The 23,698-nt window shown below is 41.5% G+C and overlaps 1 protein-coding gene across 1 annotated transcript in view; it reads right to left on the bottom strand.

Annotated features, from left to right (window-relative positions):
• MYO10 (myosin X) overlaps positions 1-23,698 on the bottom strand; it is a 166,107-nt gene that overhangs the window by 89,278 nt on the left and 53,131 nt on the right. The window contains exon 3 of the mRNA XM_074545473.1: positions 3,249-3,407. Within this exon, the coding sequence (XP_074401574.1) occupies positions 3,249-3,407 (159 nt within the window). The remainder of the gene's footprint in view (positions 1-3,248; positions 3,408-23,698) is intronic.

Genomic DNA, 23,698 nt, shown 5'->3' with positions numbered 1-23,698 from the left:
TAAACCTTGTATGCTGATTTCCACAGCTGGATAACCCACTATTGTTTCCAATAGGAACAAAATGGGAGATGAAGTAGCAATGAAAGTCTGTGCACCGTATGATCATTGCCATCCTAAATTTTGTCCTTTCCTGGACAACAAATGTGGTGATAGCACGGAACCAAACTTTCAAATAAATGCAGTAATAGTCACTGAGCCTGAAAAAAATACCAGACAGTACCAGCCTGCCTGAAAGAACCAAGAAAGGACTTGTATATCCTATGCTTCTTACAGACCAGAAAGGGAAAGCACACACTCTTTCATGGAAGTTCACACAAAGCGTATCACAAGATGTTAGCAGACTTGACACTGATACAAAAAGATGGTTGCACATAGACAAGAACAACGTTTTGTCAGCTTCTCGCAAACAGCAAAGGTTCAGCTAAGAGGCCCAATTATGTTCAGAGCCAAGCATCATTTTCACTACGAACATAATCTGTAATCTAATTCAATATTCCTCCCTCCCCAGGAGATATCAGGAAATATAGAAAATCCTCTGCTGACCCTTTAAAGCTGCAGTTGTTGGCAGCAGCAAATAAAGTCGCTGACATGTTTGACAAAACTTGGCATTGACAGCAAATAACTTTGTAGTATGAATTAGGAAGTAGTGAAAAGTTTAGGAACACGGGTATGAGCATGTGAGACAAAAACGTTAATAAGTAACGGAAGATTAAACTGAGCTCAAACATCTGAAGATATTTATTTAAATGCTGGAGAAACAGCTCTTCAAATACAGAACAACACACAAGTTAACAGAGGAAGATCTGCATAAACATTTGTCTTTCTGAGAAAGTAACTGTTTAAATTTCTCTTTAATTGTTTGTTCTGTACCTTTGAAATTATATACACTTTACACTACAATTAAGTATATTGCACTTGCTATAATGTTTATGTGTGTGCGAACAAGCAAGCCCCAAAACTCAAATCCCAACTTAGTGTATTCTTTGTTAAGGTAAAAAAGGTGCTTCCTGGTCTCAATGCCACTGAGAAAAGGAACAAAAATCTGCCATGCTCAAGAACCACACTAATATATTTGTAATACTACAAGCACAGAACTCAAAAATGACAGCATAAACCTTTGCGTATCTCTTCCCCCTACTCAGGATGCGAACAAGAAGGTGCACAGAACTGAGACAAAAGAGATCTGTAAGCTAAAAGTCAGAACACAGCAATTATAGGGTGGTTTGGATCCAGGGAGGGCAAGAAGTCTTTCAATGGGATGATCAACCCAGAGTGGTACACACCTTTCCAATTTATCACTAGCGCACCAGGGGCAGATACAGACAAGGAGATGAGGCAGATACAAGAGACAATATGTGAACTACAGTGATGAAGCCATTCTTGGCCAAAGGAGAAGGCAAATGTATAATCTGTAACGTTTTGTTTGCTCCTGGCATAAATTCCAATGGCTTTTACTGTCCTGTACTAGGACTAGTTTGGTCCCAAAGCAGAATGACTGAGCAAGTTTGAATGATCAGCTGCAAAGTAACCTTCAACAAAGGTAAGCTTAATGCATCTTCAGGTTTTTTTTAGCATTAAAATATGATTGAATTGCTCAATATAGTGAAGCAATTTTGGCTTAAAATGACAGATCTCCTTTTGCAATGACAACACCCCCTTCTAAAATACATGCTCCTATATTTATAAACTGTGATGAAATTACTCAAGACATGTATTCAGTTTTTTTTGGATATTTTTGCTCCTGAAGCCCTTTCCTGCTAAAACAATACTATTGCTGCAGTAGGAGTGGGGTACCAATGAGGTTGGAGAAAAGAAGATGCTTCTATAGTCTAGTCCTCGTTACATATACAGGGCAAGAGAAAGGCTTTCATATGCATTTCAAAACACATATTTTTTTCCAATCACCTTTTCAATAATTTTTCAGGTGGATTCAAAAGACTAATCAGCTAAACTGACAAAACTGAAGGGACAATGCACAGTCAGTAGCAACTGCAGATCTGTCATCATTAAGAGCACACAAACCTGTTTGTCTAGAAAAGTACACCGTGCTAAGCACCAAGGATCAGAACACCCTAAACTTGCCTTGACAAGCTAAGAAAGAAGCTAGGACATGTCTCTTCAGAACAAGGCTGTTCTATGCCTCATAGAAAAAAAATCACACTCATACCCTCATGGTTTTTTAAAAGGGGGTGTGTCCTCTATGTGAGTGCACATCATAAAATATTTTTTTAAAATTTGACTCACACTGAGTACCACATGCTAATCTAACAACACTGACGGAAAACCAAACTTCGATCAAGTATATGTGCTTTACTCGCACATGCTGGGTTGTTAATTTATGCTATTTATCTTTTGTTTGCTGATTTTTCTGAAAGGTAAAACAGTTCATTTGTTTTGAGGAAAAACATATACATAAAGACTTATGTAAATCCTCAGTATTGAGGATTCCCCATGCTAGGCACTTTAGGGTAATGTGCAAAGGAATATTATTTCATTGTGCCCTTTTTTGCTTTTCATCAAATCTTAAATACAGGAAAAGTTTATTTTTTCACTTCTATATGTTAATATTTAAAAATACGAAGCCAAACTCAGTAGATGATTGTTGAAATAAAGCATGTATATGGACAAATCAAGGGCCCAGACACAAAAACCCAAACCAAAAAGGCCAACCACTGAACCACTGAAAAGTGTGATTTTGCAACCTGTAGCAGCTGCTAATATTCCTTGTATCTTTCTCATGATTACTGCAGTTCCAGACTAATTGTATCTAATTTAAGATTAATGAAAATATTGAAGGAGCAGGTGAATATAATAATAAAAATCTTCATTACTGAGTTAAGAAAAGGAATTCTGTGTGGACTAATTCCTAGTTTTGGAAACTGATAAACAGCAGTCTGTTCTCATAGACCACAAACTCCAGCTATCTTTATTTAACAGCACAAATGCTCAGCTTGACAACTGCATGCTTCTTTCATAATAACCTTTCTACTACAATGCAAGAGGGGAAGCTGATCAGAATTGGATCTTGGCCTAACAGGATCTCAGATGGCAGTGACAGACTAAGTTCCAGCACATCCTCTCGTGACATACACAGCACATTTTGTTGGGGCAGAGAGTCTAAAGGAGAAGAGGAACATGAGAGTCCTTTACACAGTCCTGTCACTGAAAGTGTAGACGCATATGTAGCATTCAAAAACATTAAAAAACATTCCCAGTGGATATTTTTCCTAATTTTAGAAAAAGCTTACATAGATTTTATCTTGCTGATATCGCTGGAATAAGTTGTGCATGATGGAGCCTTCATGGAGATCGACAAGTGCTGCCATGTCCTCCACACTCTCTGTGCTTGTTGGATGCATAGGCGTTACTTTTTGGTGCGTGATCGTGCTCTGTTTATAAGTGAATACCTAAAAGAGGGGAAACAAAAACAACATTAATCAGAGCACACGTTCAAAAACTCCTGTCTGAGAATGGAGCTTTATACCCATTCATATCCCCTATCCAGCTTTTCAGTGTGCAGACTTGCAAAATATAATAGCCTGGCAGGGATACCTTCCTCTAAAGCTTCTCTGACACTGATTGAAGCCCCAAATGCCTACATGGGTCATCAGAAACTAGAACACACTGACAGTGCACTGAGGACTGTAAGGGCTTTTCCCGTTAGAGGGCAAATGCAATCTTGTTTCACACTGGATTCGTGCTAGACTTTATCAAGAGAAATATAAACCAAGCAATAACCATTCCCAAAAATACGAAACCAACCAAACAATAAACCACCTCTTACAGTAAAACCCACTTACACTCAAATTGCTCTGGGAGGAAATGCCTGACTGTGCAAATCAGCAAATTAAAATTAATGCTCTAATAGGCTACAAGTGTTCATGTGTTTGATCTGAAATCCACTTAAATATTTCCATTCAACTATCCAGTCAGGAAACAGTCATTACACCTAATGCGAGTAGCAATTTAAGTTCTGTGTGCAACAGATATTTAGAAATTAATAGGCCAACAGATTTCTTAATTGACTTTTGAGACTAGTTTCTGAAGCCAGTTCTTAAAAGACAGTAAAAGCTCTAAAAAAGAATTTAAATACTTGGTTGGAAAACACTTCCATACATCTTCTGTAAAACTTTCAAAAATATGCAGGAAGATGTACACATCCTCAATATAGTTAAACTTTTATGAATGCTAATAACATCAATAAAGACTACATCCCATTTCCTGCAAATTTACATCTTGGCACCTCATCCTTATAGACATATGCCCACATTCGCACAGCCAACGCTCCTCAGGCAATTCTTGTCCCTGCTAATGGCACCACTTCAGTGTTAAAAAGTCAAAGCATGGAACTAATGCAACTACTTTGTGGAAATACTGATGTGGAACATTAGAAAAAACCCATGCCCTTCTGAAATCCTTTAAAATAGTATTTATGAAGCCAACAGAAGCAGAGCCATAGCTGTCAGCCAAGCACCAGCAAGCACTGTGGGAATGCTGCTGCGGGCTGGGGGTCACGCTGTGCCTGGGGGCCACCTCTGCGCAGGAGGAGGAAACCCCTCAGAGGTTTTTCACCATAAAACCTCATGTACCTTCCTGGCAATGAAAAACTGAAGGAGTGACATTGCAGGAGGCCATCCAGACAAAAAGTGATGTCATCTGTCCTGCTGAGACAAGTGAGAAAAGAGAGGCTGAAGAAGCAAGAGGCTGAAGGCAGATCAGATGAAACACCAAAGCTCTGTACTTGGATATCCTAACAGCTGACAGAGGAGTATAGCCTCAAGACATTTCCTCATTATAACAGTATCCTGAACATAACAAATGCTGGCACAGGCCATCACACCATTACAGGTGTCACATGCACCAGCACAAAGCATACTGAAGGAAAGCTGGGTAAGAAAGGAGATATGGGAAAGAAATTTCTGACAGGAGCTGGGAGGCATCACAGACATCAACAAGGTATGTGAGCAAACCATCAGAAAGCTCCAACAGGTTCAGAACATCCTAGGTATAATCCTTACCTAAGGGAAAAAGACAGACATGAAGACATCAGAGCCTTATTTTGCAGTGAAGAACCATAAATATGACAGGACAATGATTTGTACAGGGCAGAGGGACCCTGCCAAGGTGGAAGAAGTAGCCACTTGTAGGAGCATGTGGTCCAGACAGAACATCTACTATGCAGAACCAATGTGAAGAGCATCAACTGATAGCAAAACTTTTGTGGATGAAAAATGTGTTAGCAGTCCTAAGACTAACCACACAAACTCTAAGTGGAATTAGAGATAATTACATCTCAAAAGTTATAAACTGCAGTTCCTAGTCAGAAGAACCATACAGGAAAACAAGGTCATACTGGAGAACAAAAATACCACAAGCTGAAGGATTTGGAAATAAAAGGGAAATAAGGAAAGCAAATCCTAGAAAAGTAAGCAACTTAACAGAGGCTATGTATTGTCCTGGATACAGAAAAACAGATTCAGTGAGAGAATTAGGAAACCAAAAGAGGATGACACATATCCTGTGAGTGCCTCTCATGTGAACATGGAAGGAAGGCAAAATATCACTTCTAGGAGGATAACCTCCATATTTGCAATGCCTATCCTTTGATGAGTGATGCACAGGTTAGTAAGGTAGGCAAAGCACCCTGCACATCACTCAGTAAGTTTATTAATGTAAAGAATTCACAGACAAACACCAAGAAAAACAACACGACAAATGAGTTGCATACGGCAGCACTACATAAGAGGGCCTCTGCAGATTCATCCTTACCACTCAAACTCACTATTTTCTCTTCTTCAGTCTAGTTATTCTAATACTTCCATCTCTGCCACACACTGCCTTCTTGTTTGGGTGAAGACATTATTCTGTGAGCTGATTCAGAGACAGGACTGTGCATCACTTAGCTAGAAAACATACCAACTTCTAATAATAGCTGCCACCCAAATAAGAAAGGAGGAGGAGCTCTTCTTGAAAACTGAGTAGCCACTTCTCCTTTATTTTTAATTCTTGCCAGAACCATGCATCCCTCAGATTTCTTAAACCTACTGTAACACTTGATCAAAGTCATCTAACAAGATCGAAGTCATGAGAAAGGGCTGCAGGATCACATGTACAAACCTCATCTCCTTAAAATGGGCTTTCCGCAGTCCTGCTGCTGAAAAGCCTGCTTTGTTTTATTTCATCTTGAATCACGCCTTTATTAGGATAAGGACAGGGAAAAACTACCTTGAACTTTGTCAGTACTAACTAGAAGATCATGTTATGAAATATTAAAGCACTTGGAATCCTCAGGAAATAGGAACCCAGAGCCACTCTGCAGGGTCAGCACAAAGAACAGGAAGATGACCCAGTTGGCTCCTGAACTTCAAGTGGACCCTGTTGGCAGAGTGCAGGAACATCCATCCTCAAGGACCCTCCCAGCATTTCTGGAAGGTCAAGTGCAACATGCAGGAAACTAGAATAAGATTTAAGACAAGCCTAAATGAGAATTCAGCAAAAACGTCTTTCCTTTCTAGATATAAATGGTTCAAGATAACAAACACGCTGAATACATGGAAAACTCTAAATTAACCTTAAAGAGACAGCATGCAAAATAAGAACTCTTGATGTTATTCTGGAAATGAAAATTAAAGGCTGAGATAGGATGGACCAATGCAAAGAGCAACAACAAAAAGCACAAGCTTAAGAAATATAAAACAAAACAGCAAACTCAGCCTAACAAGAGTCAAGTGTATTTCACTGAGAAAGGAGAACCCTTCAAAGCTGCCCTACTGTCCCTATCACAGCTTACTAGTGCTCTGATGAACATGCCAAAAAAGAACTCAAATGAAGAAGTGGCCTAAAAAGCCAGAGGACTAATGCTATCCCGCACAATTAATCTGGCATGTGGGAGGAAAAAAAAAGTTGTCTTTCAAGCCTTCCATTTAAGGGAAATACCACAAATCAATGTAAAATTAATTTTCTCCATTGAAAAAATACCCCTAAGTTCAAGATTTAATGGAAATTATGTTTTAACAAAAGATGTAATTCGCAATACAATTTATTAACACGAGCAAAGTACATCAAAGTAGACTCTCAATGACAGGAGCACAAATGTTTTCTCTCTTATAGTACCATTTTGTGACATGATGCCAAATTTAAAAAATCCCTGCAGATTATTAAATGGCATCAAGAGATTTCACAACAGCTGAGTCAAGTGAGTTTAAGAGAATGCTGAATTAAGTGCTTATGTACATCAAAAAACCCTCACAATCCCCACTTCTTGCAAAAGCTACAAGTCACACCTGGGATTTCCTGCCTGCATGGATCCCATACTCAACTGAATCATTCGGGGTGTTTTTCACAAGGAAGTGAGGTTTGGGTTTGGTGCTGATGATCCATATTGGACAGGAGGAAGGCAGAAGGTACTCCAAAAGTTTCCTGATCAACAAGTTGGTACTTGAATTACAACCTTAATTGTTTTAGTGAGATTTCTCCGAGATTTTTATTTAAAGGCAGAAGTAGGCTCATGTGCACCATGTAAGCCCTGACAGGAGCTGGATCATTATTAAAACTGTTCTCTGAAAATGTGCAAAGTCACCTACTGAAGAGTTCACATATTGCAAGCATTTTAGAACAAGCCCATCTACACACTGACCCATTACCCACCTCGTGGGCAGGAACTGCATCAGCCGGTCACCTGCCATAGCCTTGCCATTAATAACACATGCTGAACGTGGTGCTGCCTGACTGATGCCAAACACTGTCTGCTTGGGCATGGTTATGCAGTTTAACATGTCCCTGCCGTCAGTCTTGTTCCAATAAACTGAGAGGGTTTATTGGCAGAGGTAACAGACACGGAGCAACCAACTTCCCTCGGCTGCTCTTTGCTGCTCAGGAATTTTTTTTATCAGCCCCCTTTAAACTGCAGGGCCTTACAGAAGATAATCCTGATATCCAAACACATTAACAAGAAATATCAAGGTTTTGTCACATGCTCAATTTAAATGAAGTTGCTCAAATCCATATAACCAGAGAGATAATGTAAAATATGGTAAACATAAAATTTAGTAGTACAGGAAAAGTGAAAACAAACAGCTACTGTACAGAAGTCACATGAGTGACAGGTTTACAAAATAAAAATATACAAGCAAACAACCATAATTTTTTCAGTAATTCCTGTGATACTAGAAAACAGCATCTGGGCAGTCCACAAGCACCAGAAAGCAAAACTAATTGACCCAAAAAGAAAAGCCCACAGCCTTCCTGTTGCCATCCCACGAACTGCCCTATGTGAACTCTTCACAGGTTTAATCCCAATGGCTACTGTGATGTTCATGAAAATGGACATCACAGCTCCAGAGGACTTGCCAGCTCCAGAGAACTTGGCTCATGTGTCCATGAAATTAGTGCCCTCTGTTATCTGAAGCATTTTTTTGCCTAATGTCACTGACCCCATGGCAGAGATGAGCACGGCCCAGCAAAACACAGGACTGTACAGAGAAATATCCACTTAAAAATATTAATTCTTTTTTCATTCTCTGCTGTTGGTCTGAACTGAGGATCATCATTTGTGTTTCCCTCATGTTTAAAAGTTAAAAGAATGTAATAAATCTTACAAAATGTCTTTATAGATGTGTCCAAGCAGAAAAAGGAGGCCATTATAAGCTGTGGAATGCAGTGTTCCAGGGAGAAAAATAAATCATGACAAGCCCAAGGACCCAGAGATTAAAAGCAAAAATAAAAATGTAGTATTCTACCCTTTTTTCCTAGAGAGATCTACTGTCTAATTAGATATTTAAAATACAGGACAGGGATGCTCTCTTACAAATCTAAGTGATTTAAGATCAAATGTAAAGCAGAACTATTGACATTGTAAAATTCTACAGTTAATTGTGTCAAGAGTGAAACCCAAGTAATGTTTTTGCCCAGTAATTTACTATTTTTCTGTATCAATTGACCTTAGACACTCACTGTGTTGTTCCAAAATAATCTTTCAGATAGCAAGATGTACCAAGGCCCAAGGTTTGCTTTGATGAAATGTAATTTAATCTCTAAAGTAACCAGAAAACTCCACAATGAAGTTTCTTACCTATAATCCTATGGAGGAAAATGAAATAATTTTATGTAAAACATTTATTGATGTCAGGAAAAAATCACCACCAATCTCCTATCTGTGACCTCCTGGCCTTTTCTTCAAGCACCTATCCCATACACACATCAACTGAGAATCAGCCTATTTTCCATCTGTTTTATAAAATTCTCCCCCTTTTGTGCTGGGAACCACTGCAGTCTCTGGCCTCCCTTACCTGTTAGATGTTAATCTTGATCTCTAATGAAAAATGTCAAAATGACCACTTGGCACATCACTGTACCAACCCAACAAGTGAGTAACATACACCCTGTAAATTGTGGTAATCCTACACTTTATCCTTACCCTCTGCTCACTTTGGTTCCTGCCACTTTCAGTCTTTGTTCTTTGTTCTATTAATCAACCTCCTTCCAAACCCTTCCTCTCAGCCCCCATTCCATATCTCTCCTCAGACTGTTGGGATACCTGTGGGACACCTGTGTCAGGAGCTGCTCCCAGGTTCAGGTGCTGGGAGCCTGCCCTGAAGCCTCCAGCAGCGACAGCACCAGTGATCACTTGCAGCACCTCCCCAAATGGCTTTCCTACTACAGCTTTCAGGTTCTCACACCCACACACAATTTCCCTTTCTGCTCCCAAGCCCCACAGCCTTGGTCAGTGCCACAGCAGAGCTCATCAACCACTAAATTGTGCTTCTTAGTTGTTCCTCTACATGCTGACCACTGTCAACAATCTTGTCTGATCAACACTTCCCACCTAACACCCATTCATTCCACAAGAGGTATTTGAAGTTTACTTCACTCTCTAAACCATTTCCACTCATAGACAAGCTCTGCCATCAAGTATGAACAAGCTTCTAATTACAGGTTCAGAACTTATGACCCTTCAATTGGGCTTCCCTACACAGACAATTAAGAAATTTAATTGGAACTAAACACATCCATTTTACCTAGATTACACCACTGTAAGCTAAACCTCTAGGCAGTACATATAATTCTAACAAGGAAAAAAAAAAAAGTGCATCTTTAACTTTCTTTCCAAGTGATCTTGTATAACTTACAGCACCTACAGACACCACAAAGCTCAAAGTTTAAGAAGTCCACCTATAAACACTGCAACTGCAGTACTATAGAAAATAGTACAACAATAGAAAACGTGCAACACCTCTCACATGTCACCAGCACCTTCACCTTACAAAAGTGCTGCTTTCTGCTTGTGAACAAAGAAGTGAGAGAATTGCAGCTGCTCAAGCTTTCCCACAATGTGAGAACAAGTGGAGCAGTCTGAGGGCAGGACACAGGAGATGTATCCCAGCACATGCCCCCAGCTCCCTGACAGGCAGCCAGTCAGCAGCAAGGCCTGACCAGCTCTGGCCACACAGAAACCCAGGGAGGAGGCTCTGACTCACACATCACTGCAAGATGAGACAGAGCAGACCTCCTCTTGTAGCAGAGAAACAGAAGGTCTGGGCCCATGCTCCCCGTGGGTGCAATCTCCATCTGTCTTGGGACACCCCACCAAAGGCACTCCCAAATCAGTGTCACTGTAGGGAGCAACCAGCAAACAGATGTAATGGCAATCACTCCTTTTGCTTTCAGTGCACATCACCTTAACTAGCTCAAAGGACAAGGGGGTAAAAACTGATGGTCTCTGCAGCAGGAAGACCAGAACACTAAAAACTCTCACCCTTTATCCATCATTTTCCACACAATGGAAAAGCACATCTATGGACAATGCCAGGCACTGAGAGCATTAGCTTTCCTCTCAGCATCACTTATTGCTCAAGTGAAAGTTTCAGTGTCAAATTCGTATTTATTCTGTGATTCATAGAAATAAACAATGACTATTTGCAATGGAATGAACAAAGCTGGATATGAATAATATGCCCCACTATCAAGAAGTGGAACAACTATGGTCAATAAGCAGCCTACAAATTATACCAGCTTTTTTGAGACACAAAGCAATTAATCTCAATAGGTCTTTTTTCTAAGAACAAAATAAAAAAGGAAAAAGCCCTGCAGATAGCTGACTGGACTGCCTCCAAGACTAGAACAGGAGCTGCCTGTGTGCAACTCACAGCAGTGAAATCACAGGCAATGTTTCTATGGGAGCTGGAGCTCCAAAGGAACATCCCTTGTAGAGCAAGCCTTGTCCCAAATGAAGGCTCAACAGAGTAGGTGATACTCCAGTGGTGCTCTCCAGGATTCCAAACAAAATCCAAGCAATGCCATTGCGAGCCTTTTAGGCTCATCCCTCTATATTCTTCTCAACCCAACACTTCACATGAACCGACCCCGCCTGGGCTGCCAGTGCAGCCCCCAAGGCGTGTGGGTGCTGATGGTGCCATTCCCTTTAGGAATGGGAAACCCTTCCCACCTGCATGAAGTCATGCACAGTGGGGCCCAGAGCTACCTGGGGAGCTGCTGCCAGGCACAGCTGCCTGGTAGGAATTTCCCATCAGGAAAGTTTCTGGCACTTATCACCACTGTATTATTGTCAAAACCAAGGAGGTTCTGCTGCAACACCAGCTGTAATGGATGAAAGGTCCTTGCATCAACCCAGTGCAGGTCCCCTTACATAGGGAGACCACAGCCAGTGGGCTGGGGTGCTCCTTCCTCTACAAGGCTGCGGCTGCAGGGGCCTGGGAGGGAATAAAAAGAAGACAGACCCAGAAGAAAGGTTTTTGCACAGAAATAGATGGTCTTCCTGGCAAATTTCCATGTTCTGAGACAATTTAGGGCTTAGGTTTCCTTCACCCCTCCTCCCAGGCAGCAACCAACCCCTCAGCCCCAGTCAGATGCAGCCAGACATGGAAGGTTTTGCTCCAGCTCATGGCTCGCTCACCCAGTGCTGGCTGGGTGTCAGGAGCTGGAAGACCTGCAGGAGCACCCCAGCAGGCTCCAGGGCCACCCTCACACCATGTGAGACAACCAACATGGCCAAGAGCCAGGCTGGAGAAGGGCCAGCACAGACTGCACTAGGCTGCTGGCAGCACGAGCCAGTGCACTCCCACAGCAATGCACCAGCCAGGGAGGACTTGCACAGTCTTAAAACCCTCAACCACCTCCACCCTGAAAGACACCACCCACAGAGGCTCGAGCAGTAACCTCCCAGACCCAATTTGCTCACACCTTCTTCTCCTGCAGGTCTTACACCACTGGCAACAGAGCAAAGCATGCTTCTCCTCCAGGCCTTTCCACCAACTCCACCTCTGTGTTCCTCTTGCAAAACCTCCGCTATTTCCAGTCATTTCTCCTACCCCCCACAAACCTCTGCCCCCTGCCATTACGGTCTCATTTTCCCTCCTGGTGCCCTCTCCTGCTGATCGCCTCCCCACAGGGAGATCTGTCCCTTTGGAACCACCCTGTCCCAGCTGTCAAGCCAAGAACTTGCTTTCCAGCCCACACATGCATTTCATTTTGAATTCAAAGTGTCCAATCCCTGAAATCTGGCAGAGGTGCACCTCAGACAAGCCGTCAGTCAACTGCTTCCATGTCTGTTCTGCCCACAACCAAGGGAGGACCTAAATGTCACAGGAAACACAAAAGGGTTGTCAGACAACTAATTAATGCTCTACTCGAAACAGAAGTGTAAATACTATGTGAGACGCCCTAAATACATTGAGGCAATAAATTAATATAGAGCAAGAATAGGATACTGGCAGGCATTAGTCATGAATCCAGCGCTGAGAGCAAAAAAACCGTCTGCACTGACTATTTTTGAAGCTGTTTGTGAATTAAAGACATGACAACTGGCATATGTACAGAGGAAGTCCATAAAGACATAATCTCAGCTTTCAGTTCTCCTGAAAACTTTTAATTATAAAACTCTCAAATTCTGTTTTCCTCAGGTTTTTTTTTTTTTTGTTTGTTTGGGGTTTTTTTGTGTGTGGTTTTTTTGTTGTTGTTGTTGTTGTTTTTTGGGGTTTTTTTGGTGTGTTTTTTTTTTTTGTTTTATTTTATTTTATTTTGTTTGGTTTGGCTTTTTTCCAAATCTTGGCTTGATTTTGCCAGTGGAAGTACTGTATGTCTCACAGCAACAATATTTGATTGTACTCAGCTTTTTAATCAAACAACTTTTTGTTCACAACAGCAATCTGCCTGCTTCTATAGGACCTTCCTGCCTTAATTTAAAGAAACACGTTTTAGATCTTTACACATTGACATGTTTCCAGAGAAGCAGAATATGCAAGAGATTGACATGAGAGTGAACTGGTGGAACTTGACATTTATCTTTTGAAGGATTGGATTCATTTTCAAGTTCTTTTGAACCCTCTCCAGTGAAATTTAGATAAGGGTCTATTCTCATATTTGCTTGTTAAAAAAATAGTTTTAGGGCTTTTTTTGCCTTTGTGTTACAAGAATAAAAAAATCTAAATGACAGATGGTACAAAGCTGTATATGAGATTGCAGAGATCACAGATCATAGACTATCTCAAGTTGAGAGGGAGCCTTAAGGATCATGGAGTCCAGCTCCTGCTCCTTTCAGAAACAGTTCCTTACCTAAAACTAAACCATGTGACTAACAGCATTGTCCAGATGCTCCGTGAACTCTGTCAGGCTTGGTGTCATCACCATTTCCCTGGGAAGCCTGTTCAAGCACACAACCAGCATCTGGGTGAAGATTCTGCCCCTAATATCCGACCTAACCTCACATATACACTTCAAGTAATTTCCAATTGTGAAAGCTTAAGTTCAAATTGATGCATGAATTATTTGTTTTAGAAGAAAAAGCCCTTTTATATTTCTTTTTGAAGTTAACTTTTAATCTTTTTTTCCCTACAATATTACAAAATGGCACTTCTACAGTATCCCTAATTGCCTTGTAAAGACAAACCAACCTCTCCCCTTTTTCAGCAAACCACACTCCCACCCACACCCCTGGCACTACTCACTGTTGTTTAAGCCCAGAAAATAGAACTGGATACAACCCTGGTGTGAACATCAGCCCCTCACTCACTCTCTTCTCATCTTTAAAGGATCAGAAGGGCTTTTCATTAAGCCAGCATTTACTACCTGCTGTTCCTGCAGGTTGCCTGGGGTGAGAGGGTTTGACACAGCTATACTGCTAGGAAGACAGCCAAGGGCATATTTTATCCACAGCTCAAAGCGCTCCTTTAGACAAGGTAACTGTGTACTCAACTTCCCTTCCCCCAAAACCTGCAGGTGTACAATGGTAACTTACACTGTGGGAAGGAGAGAGAGGGCAAGAGGTGGAAAGGGGAGGAACTGAAGCCCTGAACACACCTAAGAACATCTATCCATGATAACAAATATGGACATGATGAGCCATAACACGCAATGGAGAATGCCCAAAGCAGAATCATGGGGCAGGTGAACATGAAACATTTTCCCCAAACCTAAGCACACAGTTAACATAGTTAGTACAGTTAACAGCCTAGTCAACAAGGCTATGCCATTTCAAAGTTGACTTTTACCACGTGTGCTGATCTGAAAACAATTCATCAGGCTTTCAGGAAAATGCTGTCTGAGGAGGAACAGAAGGCCAATCCCTCTGTCACTACAGCCATTCATTCAGCTGAACAGCAACTGGGATTTTTTCCAGTTCTGACCTAAAATAATGGAAGGTGCCCTTAAACAACTGCAGGAGGAGGTGACCTCCTCTTACTTATGTGCCTGGCTCTGACATGCAGAGGTAATTGTAATTATACTGTAGGCAGCGACAGACCGGCTCTCAGCAGGTGTCCAAAGCTGCCTTTTAATCTACTAGAGTTAGTGCTGTGCCTCACAACAGAACAGTTTCTCCTGCCTGAGAAGGCACCCTAAATATCAACAAATTCTTTTTTGCTAGCATGGAAGCACTGTCAAAAAAAAAAAATGCAGATGGTTTATATACACTCAGAATTAGTCATTGCCATTCATAACCATTGCCAGGGGCAGCACTGTTGTGGGACAGAAGAGGCTTTAGCCCTATCTTACAGAACTGAATCTCAGCTGGCTTCACACAGCATGAGTACACCTTCCTCCTACCATGCGTGTTAACCAGGATCCCAGCACATGTGGTCCAGAGGCACATGACAGCCCATGACACAGAACTAACCTGGGCCTAGGAAAGGACTGATCATTCACTCAGCCTTCCTGCTGATCTCCCTGGGCCCTGTAGTGACCTCACCACAACCCAGGGCAACACCAGAAGGGGCAAAAGGCCACAGCAGGAAGCTTCATGCAGCAGGCGTGGATTTACTGGCTCTGCCAGAGATAAAGAGAAGATCAGCTTCAGCTGTGCATGCCAGTGAACCCCTCTTCTCAGAGGCTCAGGCACTGAACCTCAGAAGACAGGTCCACAGTGCTGTTTCTGTGCTAGCAACCTGCCAGTGTCTGATTACTGCAGGGTTGGCTGCCCAAGCGTGCAATAATAATATACAATAATCCCTCCTGAGAGGCATTGCTCTCACATGCCCTGCTAGCAGGACTGTGACAAAAGAGTCTGTGTCTGCAGAGGGAAGGAGCAAGGGATCCTGCCTCCCTACCAGGAGACAACCACAGGTCACTGCCGAGGGCAGGGGGTCCCTCTGCTCCTACACTGCTCAGGCAACTTGGCAAGAATACTAACTGACAGGTGACAGGTGGGAGAAAGGAGGAAAAAGCTGGAATAATTATGAATTTCCATACAGTAAGCAAAAACTTGGGCTCTTCTTAATAATATATTCTAATAGGTTAACTGATCAAGGAGATTTCAGCAACAAAAATTATCATTATTTTCAAAAAGCCATCTTTATTTACAGTTCTATGGAGTGTATTCTGCCCTTGGAATCTTCCTTTCCTCCAGGACCAGCGTGCTTAGACAACAGCAGCAGTCTCCAGCAGATGACCACTGACAGCTCCTGGAGAAGCACTGTGGGTCAGTGAGCATTGCTACTGGTCAGCCAGCATGTTGCACTAAGGCTTTGTTTCGCTCTCCTCAACCAGGAATTCCTCCTATAACGGTACCCAGGGCCTTTGCTAGCTGTGCCACACAGCAAAGCTTAAAGCTTCAAGACTCTCAGGGCTCTCCTGTTATTCTCACAACAAGGTGCCCACCAACATGTGAGGCTGAATTGTCAACAGCGTTCAGCGAGGAAATGTGAAACTTCCCAAACCCGTACTGGGGACTGGCTCTGCATCCCCCCGGCCCTTCCCAGCACTGCTAGCTGCAGCAAGGGGAGAGTCTGCTGCCAGGAAGAACAAAACAGGTTTGGACAAGCATGAAACCATACTGCACGTATCTCAAGATAGCAGCCAAGGCGGTTAAGTGTTTTTCATTACAAACGTGAAACCCAGATCCACACCCCGAGAGCCCAACTGGGCCCTGGCAACGAGGCACCTCAGAGCCACGTGCAGCTGGAATTAGAGGGTTCCTACAGCCACATGCCAGCCCTTGCTGAGCCAGAGGGGTCACAATGCCCCTGGCAGGTCATTTATTGCATTTTAATTTACATTTAGGGGGCAACGCTGCCCGACTGAAGTTTTCCAGGCCTCCCCTGCCCAACAACTGCTCTGATTAAAGATCAACAAAACCAGCTGAATACTGCACAATGGTTCAACCATGATACCACAGTGAAGAGAGATGGAAGCAGTGAAGTAAAAAAAAAAAAAAAAAAAAGGAAAAAAGAGGCAACACATTCTATAAAAAAACAGATAAATCCTACTCTATCTTGTTTTGAAAATGTGCAGAAATAAGGGAAAGGACATAAATTTTTATCCTCTAGTTCCAAATCTTTCAAAAAAGGACATAAAAAAGAGAAATTGCTTATTTACAAGCAGCACAGTCACCTTCTAACTTGCACTAAAGTTGCACAGTGCACTCCTGAGCTGCTGCAGGAGCAATACTCAGACTGATTGCACAGTCAGGTACCAATTACTTAGGCTTTCTTGAATGCATACTAGTAAATTTGATTATTACTCAAATAAAGCATACATTGTTAGAAATGCCAGAGGGGCTCTTTGACTGAAACCTTTTTAGGAAAAAAACGTACCTCTTTGCTATAAAGTTTTACAGTGTCTAGTACAGAGACTTCTTGGAGATTTCTAAGTACAAATATGAAAACACTTCTAAATTTTAATATGTCTAGTTTGGGGAAAAACAATATTACATTCTTTTGCTTGGTAATATTACAAGGAGCATGAACAAATATACCAGGCCCAGGAGCCCAAGAATTCACAGAACATTTTAAAAGACCTTTTCTTCTTTCTGTCTTCAGAGTCTCTAGAAGTTGCCCTTTCTTAAATCCTTAGAGATAATATTATATATAATACTGTTCATTTTCTGTTATCATGCACATAAGAATCTCCTTCCATTGTACTTGGGAAAAGCTTGTGGATGTTAAATACAAAATCTTATTTTTTTTAAAGGAGTGATAGAAGGTTTGACTATAGGTTGTCTTAGTCATATTCCTGTGGTAGGCTTCCTTGAAGAAAAGACCAAGTGGCACTGCTAGAACTTGGTGAGGAGAGAGGAGCACCAATTTCTCATTGCAGGGCATGAATCCACAGATACAGGCAGGTGGAGTGGTTTGGAGATGCAACACTTTTCAAAGCCATGTCATAAATCTTATAGCACCACACAGATATTGCTTTATGTGTGAGAATATGCACTACATATAGATAAGGGAAAGAACTTGCTCTTGGCTGTAAGTTTGAGAGACTGTTCTATATGTTACTCCCATAAAATCTGCATATAAACTGGCTGGTTTGCATTTGAACTATAAAACTCCTGCCCTGCAAGAAGCAAAAGGGCAAACTGAACACACATGAAGGTGGCTCTCCTTATTAAAAGGTATGTGTGTGATTTTATTCTCCACAGCTTGCCTGTGCTTACATTTGAAAACCACAGTTGAATCACATACCAGATAGCATGTATGTGTATGCTGGAGAAGCCCAATTACAACTGTTCCCATGATACCAGCAAAGAGTAATTCACAGCACTATTTTTTCCACCCCAAATAAGGACAGTACTACTTCAGTAGTTGTGTCAGAATAATGGAGACAGACAACAAAGATGTCTTATATTCAGAGAATTACTTGGTAGCTTTACACATAACCATAATGTTTATAGCTCTGGAAAGAAAAACTCAAACTATTGCTGCAAAGAAAAATATACCAGTACTTTTCTGTCTTTGTAAGGATACTGCTGTTTGTTTTTGAATTTACTTTGACAAACCTCAAGCACATGAAGCTGTAAAAGCTCCAGTTTATATTCTTTAAAATGAGGGTTAGCCAGAAGTCTGACATTAAATACTGTGAGATTACCTTAACATGTTACTAAAAACCCATTAGAACAGACAGATTAAAACTGGGCCACCTTTTCTGATTTCTTGCATTGGAGGAAAGGTTGTAAGAGAGATACATGGACATGGCAATCTCATAGACTAATGAATAGTGTTGCCCTCTATTTACCTTCCCAGCCTACTCTCAGTACTCAAAGAAGTTTATTTTACTGTTTTCTGATAAATACACATCTTAGGATTCAGCTTTAGAGATCCTTGCTAGCAACAAAAAGCTACATTTTCAGTGTTCTCTTCCCGTAAAGATGTGACTTCTCTCACCTCCCAAGACAGGTTCAGCTTATAAATACACAATCTCGTTGAGGGTGCCATCTCCCTGTTAGGACACCAACCAGTTGTTCTTTTTGTAACAGACACTTTCAGTGCATAAGCCTGAACATGAAACAGGCTTGGAGAACAGGGAATGAAGATGCACCCAGGACAGAGCTGACCTGATGGCAGATAAGCCCAGGCAGGTGCGAGTCCTAATGCCCTGCACTGAAGGACACTGGGGAATGTGTGGCAGTTGTCTGGCTTTTTACATTCCAGTCCCTATCCCTCTAAATGCTAGAATTGAATTATTCACCATAAATTTCCAATAGTCTACAAAGTTTCTTATGTTGCTCATTATGATTTCTGTGGAAAGCAAGATGAGCAAGGACTTTAATTTTCTCATTTTCTCTTTTTTTCTCTTTCTCATTAGAAAGAGGGAAGTTGTGCTGAAAGGGATGTAGAAGAAAAAAAATGCAGAGTTGGTCTGAGTGTATTTTTCCATGTAAGTTACAGGCTGGTGGGTATACTTGCCTGAACCTACTGCAGTACAGAATACAAGCTTTAACACTGAAAAATCCTCCTGCAGAACAAATAGCATCAGATTAGAAGACAAGGGATGCATTAAAGAACCATTTAATTTAGCTACCCAGAGCCTGAGCTAAATGCCACTTCTCCCTGGGAGTACTGACCTCATGTGATTCAAGCAATGGCAGTCCTGGGTTAACAGCTGCATTCCATGATCTTTGTGGTCTTTTCTAACCAAAATGATTTTATTATTTTATTATTTTTCTCGCCTGTTCCATCTTATTTGTGTATGCTTCAAAACTGAGTCCTAGGCTTATGTTCTCTGTTTAAACCCAGTGACAATTCCACATATAAGCTCTCTCCTGCTCTGACAGTGCCATGATTTTTTTGCAAATAACTTCAGCCTGGCAGATTAAATCAGAAGTTTCTAGAAACAAGAGCATGTTTCAATCCTACAGCCAAAGATTATGAAGCTAAAGAGACCATTATGATCTTTTGAGCAGCTGTGTAACATAGGAAAACCCAGAAATACCTAAATTCAGTTTCTATTTAGCAAAGTCTGAGCCCTGAAATACTGCAAATCTCTTTCCTTACTCCTAAAGTATCTTGCATTCACTACCATCCATTTGGATATTGATTTTTGCTATTCATAATATTAACTTAAACTAGTAAAGTTCTCTATGGGCACTTCTTGTGCAAGATTAATGGCACCCAACTCTTGCCCACCTATTTTTTAAAGCTTGAGTTTAGTGATGCTCTGTGTGATACCCAGCTTTGCTTGTCTTCATCCAAGAGCCATGAAGCCCATGGCTCCAATCATGTACCATCAAATTTTACATCATTCAGACAAATTCACGGTGGTGTGGAAAGTAAAGACCATAGGAAGGACACATCTGGGTAGCTCCATAAAGATGGGACAGAGGTATTCCCTAATGTCCAAGTTCAAGTGTGGTTGTAGTTCTGCTTAATATCAAGGCAACCATGGAAACATAGCTTCAGTAATAAAGAAATATGTTTCATGAAGCAACAAATGAGCAAAGTGCATTTGTGGACACAGCAGGGCAAGACTGGTTCCCATTGCACCACCATGTGCAGCACAGCTGGACTCTGAAAAAGGCACTATGTCTTGACAAAAGTCAAGGGCTCTGCAGTGAAGGCCAGACTTGGGCCTTGGAGTAAGTGTTTACACTTGCCACAGTTGGAACCAGAGGGAGGGGAAAGAAGTCCCTGCCATTAGTACAACTTCAAGTAGGAATCTTTATATCAGTACCTTCACACCCTTTTTGTTGGCATATGCTCTGAGAAACAAGACACAACTAACAAGTCTAAGCCCACAAAGACCTCCAACAATGAGTTATATCCAGAGGCACCAGTGAGGAATTACCCATCACTTCATTTAGTTCAAGACAGGTAGGTAAAAGAAAAAAAATTTCTAGCATAGTTTAAAAGTTAATCTTAAAATAAAGTTTTAAAATTAAGTTATTCTTATGAGATCTCTCTGTTGTAAAGAATATAAAACTACTGCTATATTGGATGTTCTCAATTCTGGGCTTCACTCATCTGAAAAAGTTCAGTCAAACCAACAAATTTGCTGATACTACCCTTTCAAGACTTTACATGCTTTGCAGATTCAACAGAAAATACAAAATCTTGTGTGTCTCTGCAAAAACACTACCATGCTGTGGGAAGAAAAAAAAAAACCACACCACAGGAGCATACCTAGAGAATTAGCACTTGCAAAAGCACAGGCATAAATGTGAGTTTCCAAAGCACCAAATTCAGCTTCTTTGTAGCTGAAGGAAGAGAAGAGAAGGAAACGGCTCGAAAAGGCTGCAACTCAGGCGCTGGAAGTTAAACACAAAATCTTAATATCTAATATTCAACAGCTGCTGGGAAGAAATTCAGCATCCCTAAAAGCAAGCTATACAGGTTCCTACCACTATCTAAATTAGCGCACCTGATTTCAATTATCATTTCTTATAGGGTTTGATTTAACTGATCTGACCAAGACCAAAATAGGTCCCCTTATCAGATGTTGCACAAAAAACCAGAACCTCCACCCTACCACGAGACTGTCCATAAACACTGCTCCGTGTTCCCAGGCAGGGAAGCAGCACCTACAGCCCAGCTACTGGCAGAGGAAGCCTGTTGGTGAGGGGAAGGTTTAATCTGGACTGTCAGGATGCACTTCTAGAGAGGGAGCACAGAATGTGTGCCAGGCACAGAACTGCTCAAAGGGATTAAGTCAATGACAAAGCTGAAGCAGCACTCATTTTGATCCCCTCTGTCTGCTCCTGCAAGGTAACTCAAGCTCCCAGATACGCAGAGCTGCCAACAGAGAGCAAGCAACCCCTGGTCTCCACACAAATTCACTTCTCATCACCAGAGGCCTCACCCGTTAAGACAGCTCTACACCAGAGCCTGCTGATGCATCCTGTGAATCACAGATATGAAGTTTTCCCAGCACAGGCCCTTGACCTCACCGTAATTACACTGATGGTGCTTTTTCAGTGAATTTTCTTTTGCTCATGGCGCTACTGGGGTTACTTGCTCCAGGGTTAGCAGGCTGTCCACACAGTCAGAGAAGTGCTAGCACATCTGCCAAAATGTTTTTCCAGGCCCCTTGGGGCACAGCTCAATCCAATTAAAACACGCACAAAAGCAATAAAACTCCAAAATTATTCCCTTGGTGCTGTGGGCTCCAGCAAAGGCCCTTCCTTCTACCATAGTGCCAGCAACTTCAAGTCAAACCCCTTCCAATAGAGCTGCATCAGCTATTTCTGAAATCACTTGACCCTCTTCTATGTGTATTTGAGACAAAAAACCATGCTGACTGGCCTGAGGTCCTTGGACATAAAGGAAGTTTTTTTTGCCCAGCTGAGAAGAAATTGGCAACAGCTTTGTTCCCAGAAAATCAGCACCTACCTGCAAGCATGTCCTCCTTCCTCTCATACAACTGCACCACTACAGTGAAACCACTCTGCTACATCAGCTGAAATTTCAGTAGTGGCAGTGCCCACACAGAGATTTTTATTTTGACTTTGCACAATCCACTTCCTAGAAAGAAAATGTGCTGTGAAGAAAAGGAGGAGTGAAAGACAACTTGTTTCTAAACAGTGATGCAAAATGTGAGTTAGCATGGAAAGCCTTGTCAACTCAGTGATCTCTGAAAGATGTTTTGAACCAGTGGAGAGACATCCCCTTAGTATACAACACTACAGGCAGATGCTTTGAATGGGATACTGACCACAGGAAACACAGATTCCACAATACAAGCTATCGAGGCACAAAATATGCCATGTAGGTAGGGTAGAGGACAGGCTCCTGAAACACAAAGGAGTTTTAAATATTAGTCAGACACCACCATCTTGTCTAAAAATCCCAGAAGACAACACTGCTGAGACAAGTTCAGGCGAGCACTCCCGCTAGATCACCGGGCAAAGAAGCTCATCCAGATCAGCAACCAGTGAATGTTTATTTCCAGTGGTCAGAGGCTGCCAGGAGTGCAGATTCTGGTTGCTCCATCAACCACACACGGTGCTCACATCAGATAGACAGCTTTCACCCTGCTGGATGCTCACCTTGCCAACCTCAGGCTACATCCACCCTGCAGGGATGGCAACAGGATCTCTGGCCAAAACCAACACGCACACGTGAAAATCAGTGCAGGTACTGCCCAGAGAAGTGCTGCACATATGGCTGCTAAACTTACTGGAGCTGAAAAGTGTAATGGGGGGTATTCATTAGTATTTTCTATTAAGAACAATGCTTAAGTTCCCATGGATACAGACCTGTTTCAGACTATTTGCAATAAAAAAGTTGCATTTCTTCTCAAATGAAATAGAAAAACAAAGAGTGCTGTTTGAGGGTGGTTTGTGTTTTTCTTTTTGACCCACAGACCTATTTTCAAACACAAACCAGGAAGTAAATAACAGGCCTTTTAATACTAAATTTATACACCCAGAAAGTAAGTTTTCCATGAGCTCAGAGATCAAAACTCAGACACTTACCACTACCATGTAGTTCAATACACTTGTAACAGATTCAAGATCTTTTAAAAGAAAGTTCAAACTCCATTTGTACTCCAACACCAAGAGCTGGCTTTTCTTCCAAGCCTCTTCACAAACCTCTTATTCAATAATGAGCTTTCAAAACTATGGTAAAATTCATTGCTCCCTTTATACTCATCTCATTATCCTGGCCTCTTGCTGTGCTTGCTCCTTTTAATGGATGGAGCAAGTATTAGCTTGATTTCCTAGCACACATCAAGTTTTCAGCTGAGGTTAGTAATATGCATCTCTAACAAATATTAAGATCTCTATTAATTTACTATTAAATGCATAAAGCTAGAGATTTTATTTTTGCCTTGCATCTGACAGATAGTGAGAGCACATCTTACTTTTCTGACATGCTCTAACTTTTGCATGCATGCACAAATGATAAGAGGAACTGAAATCAAGGCCAGAACTCAGTTATCATAAAAGAACTGAATTGAATATATCCATTTGCATCCATATGTAGAAGACAAAAAATAAAAGCACAAAGAAGTGCCTCAGGAATACTGCAGTCAA

The sequence above is a fragment of the Zonotrichia albicollis genome, chromosome 1 (genome assembly GCF_047830755.1).
Source record: "Zonotrichia albicollis isolate bZonAlb1 chromosome 1, bZonAlb1.hap1, whole genome shotgun sequence".
NCBI lineage: Eukaryota > Metazoa > Chordata > Aves > Passeriformes > Passerellidae > Zonotrichia > Zonotrichia albicollis.
The sequence above is the reverse complement of the archived record's forward strand: the minus strand, read 5'-3'. Positions and strand labels throughout refer to the sequence as shown.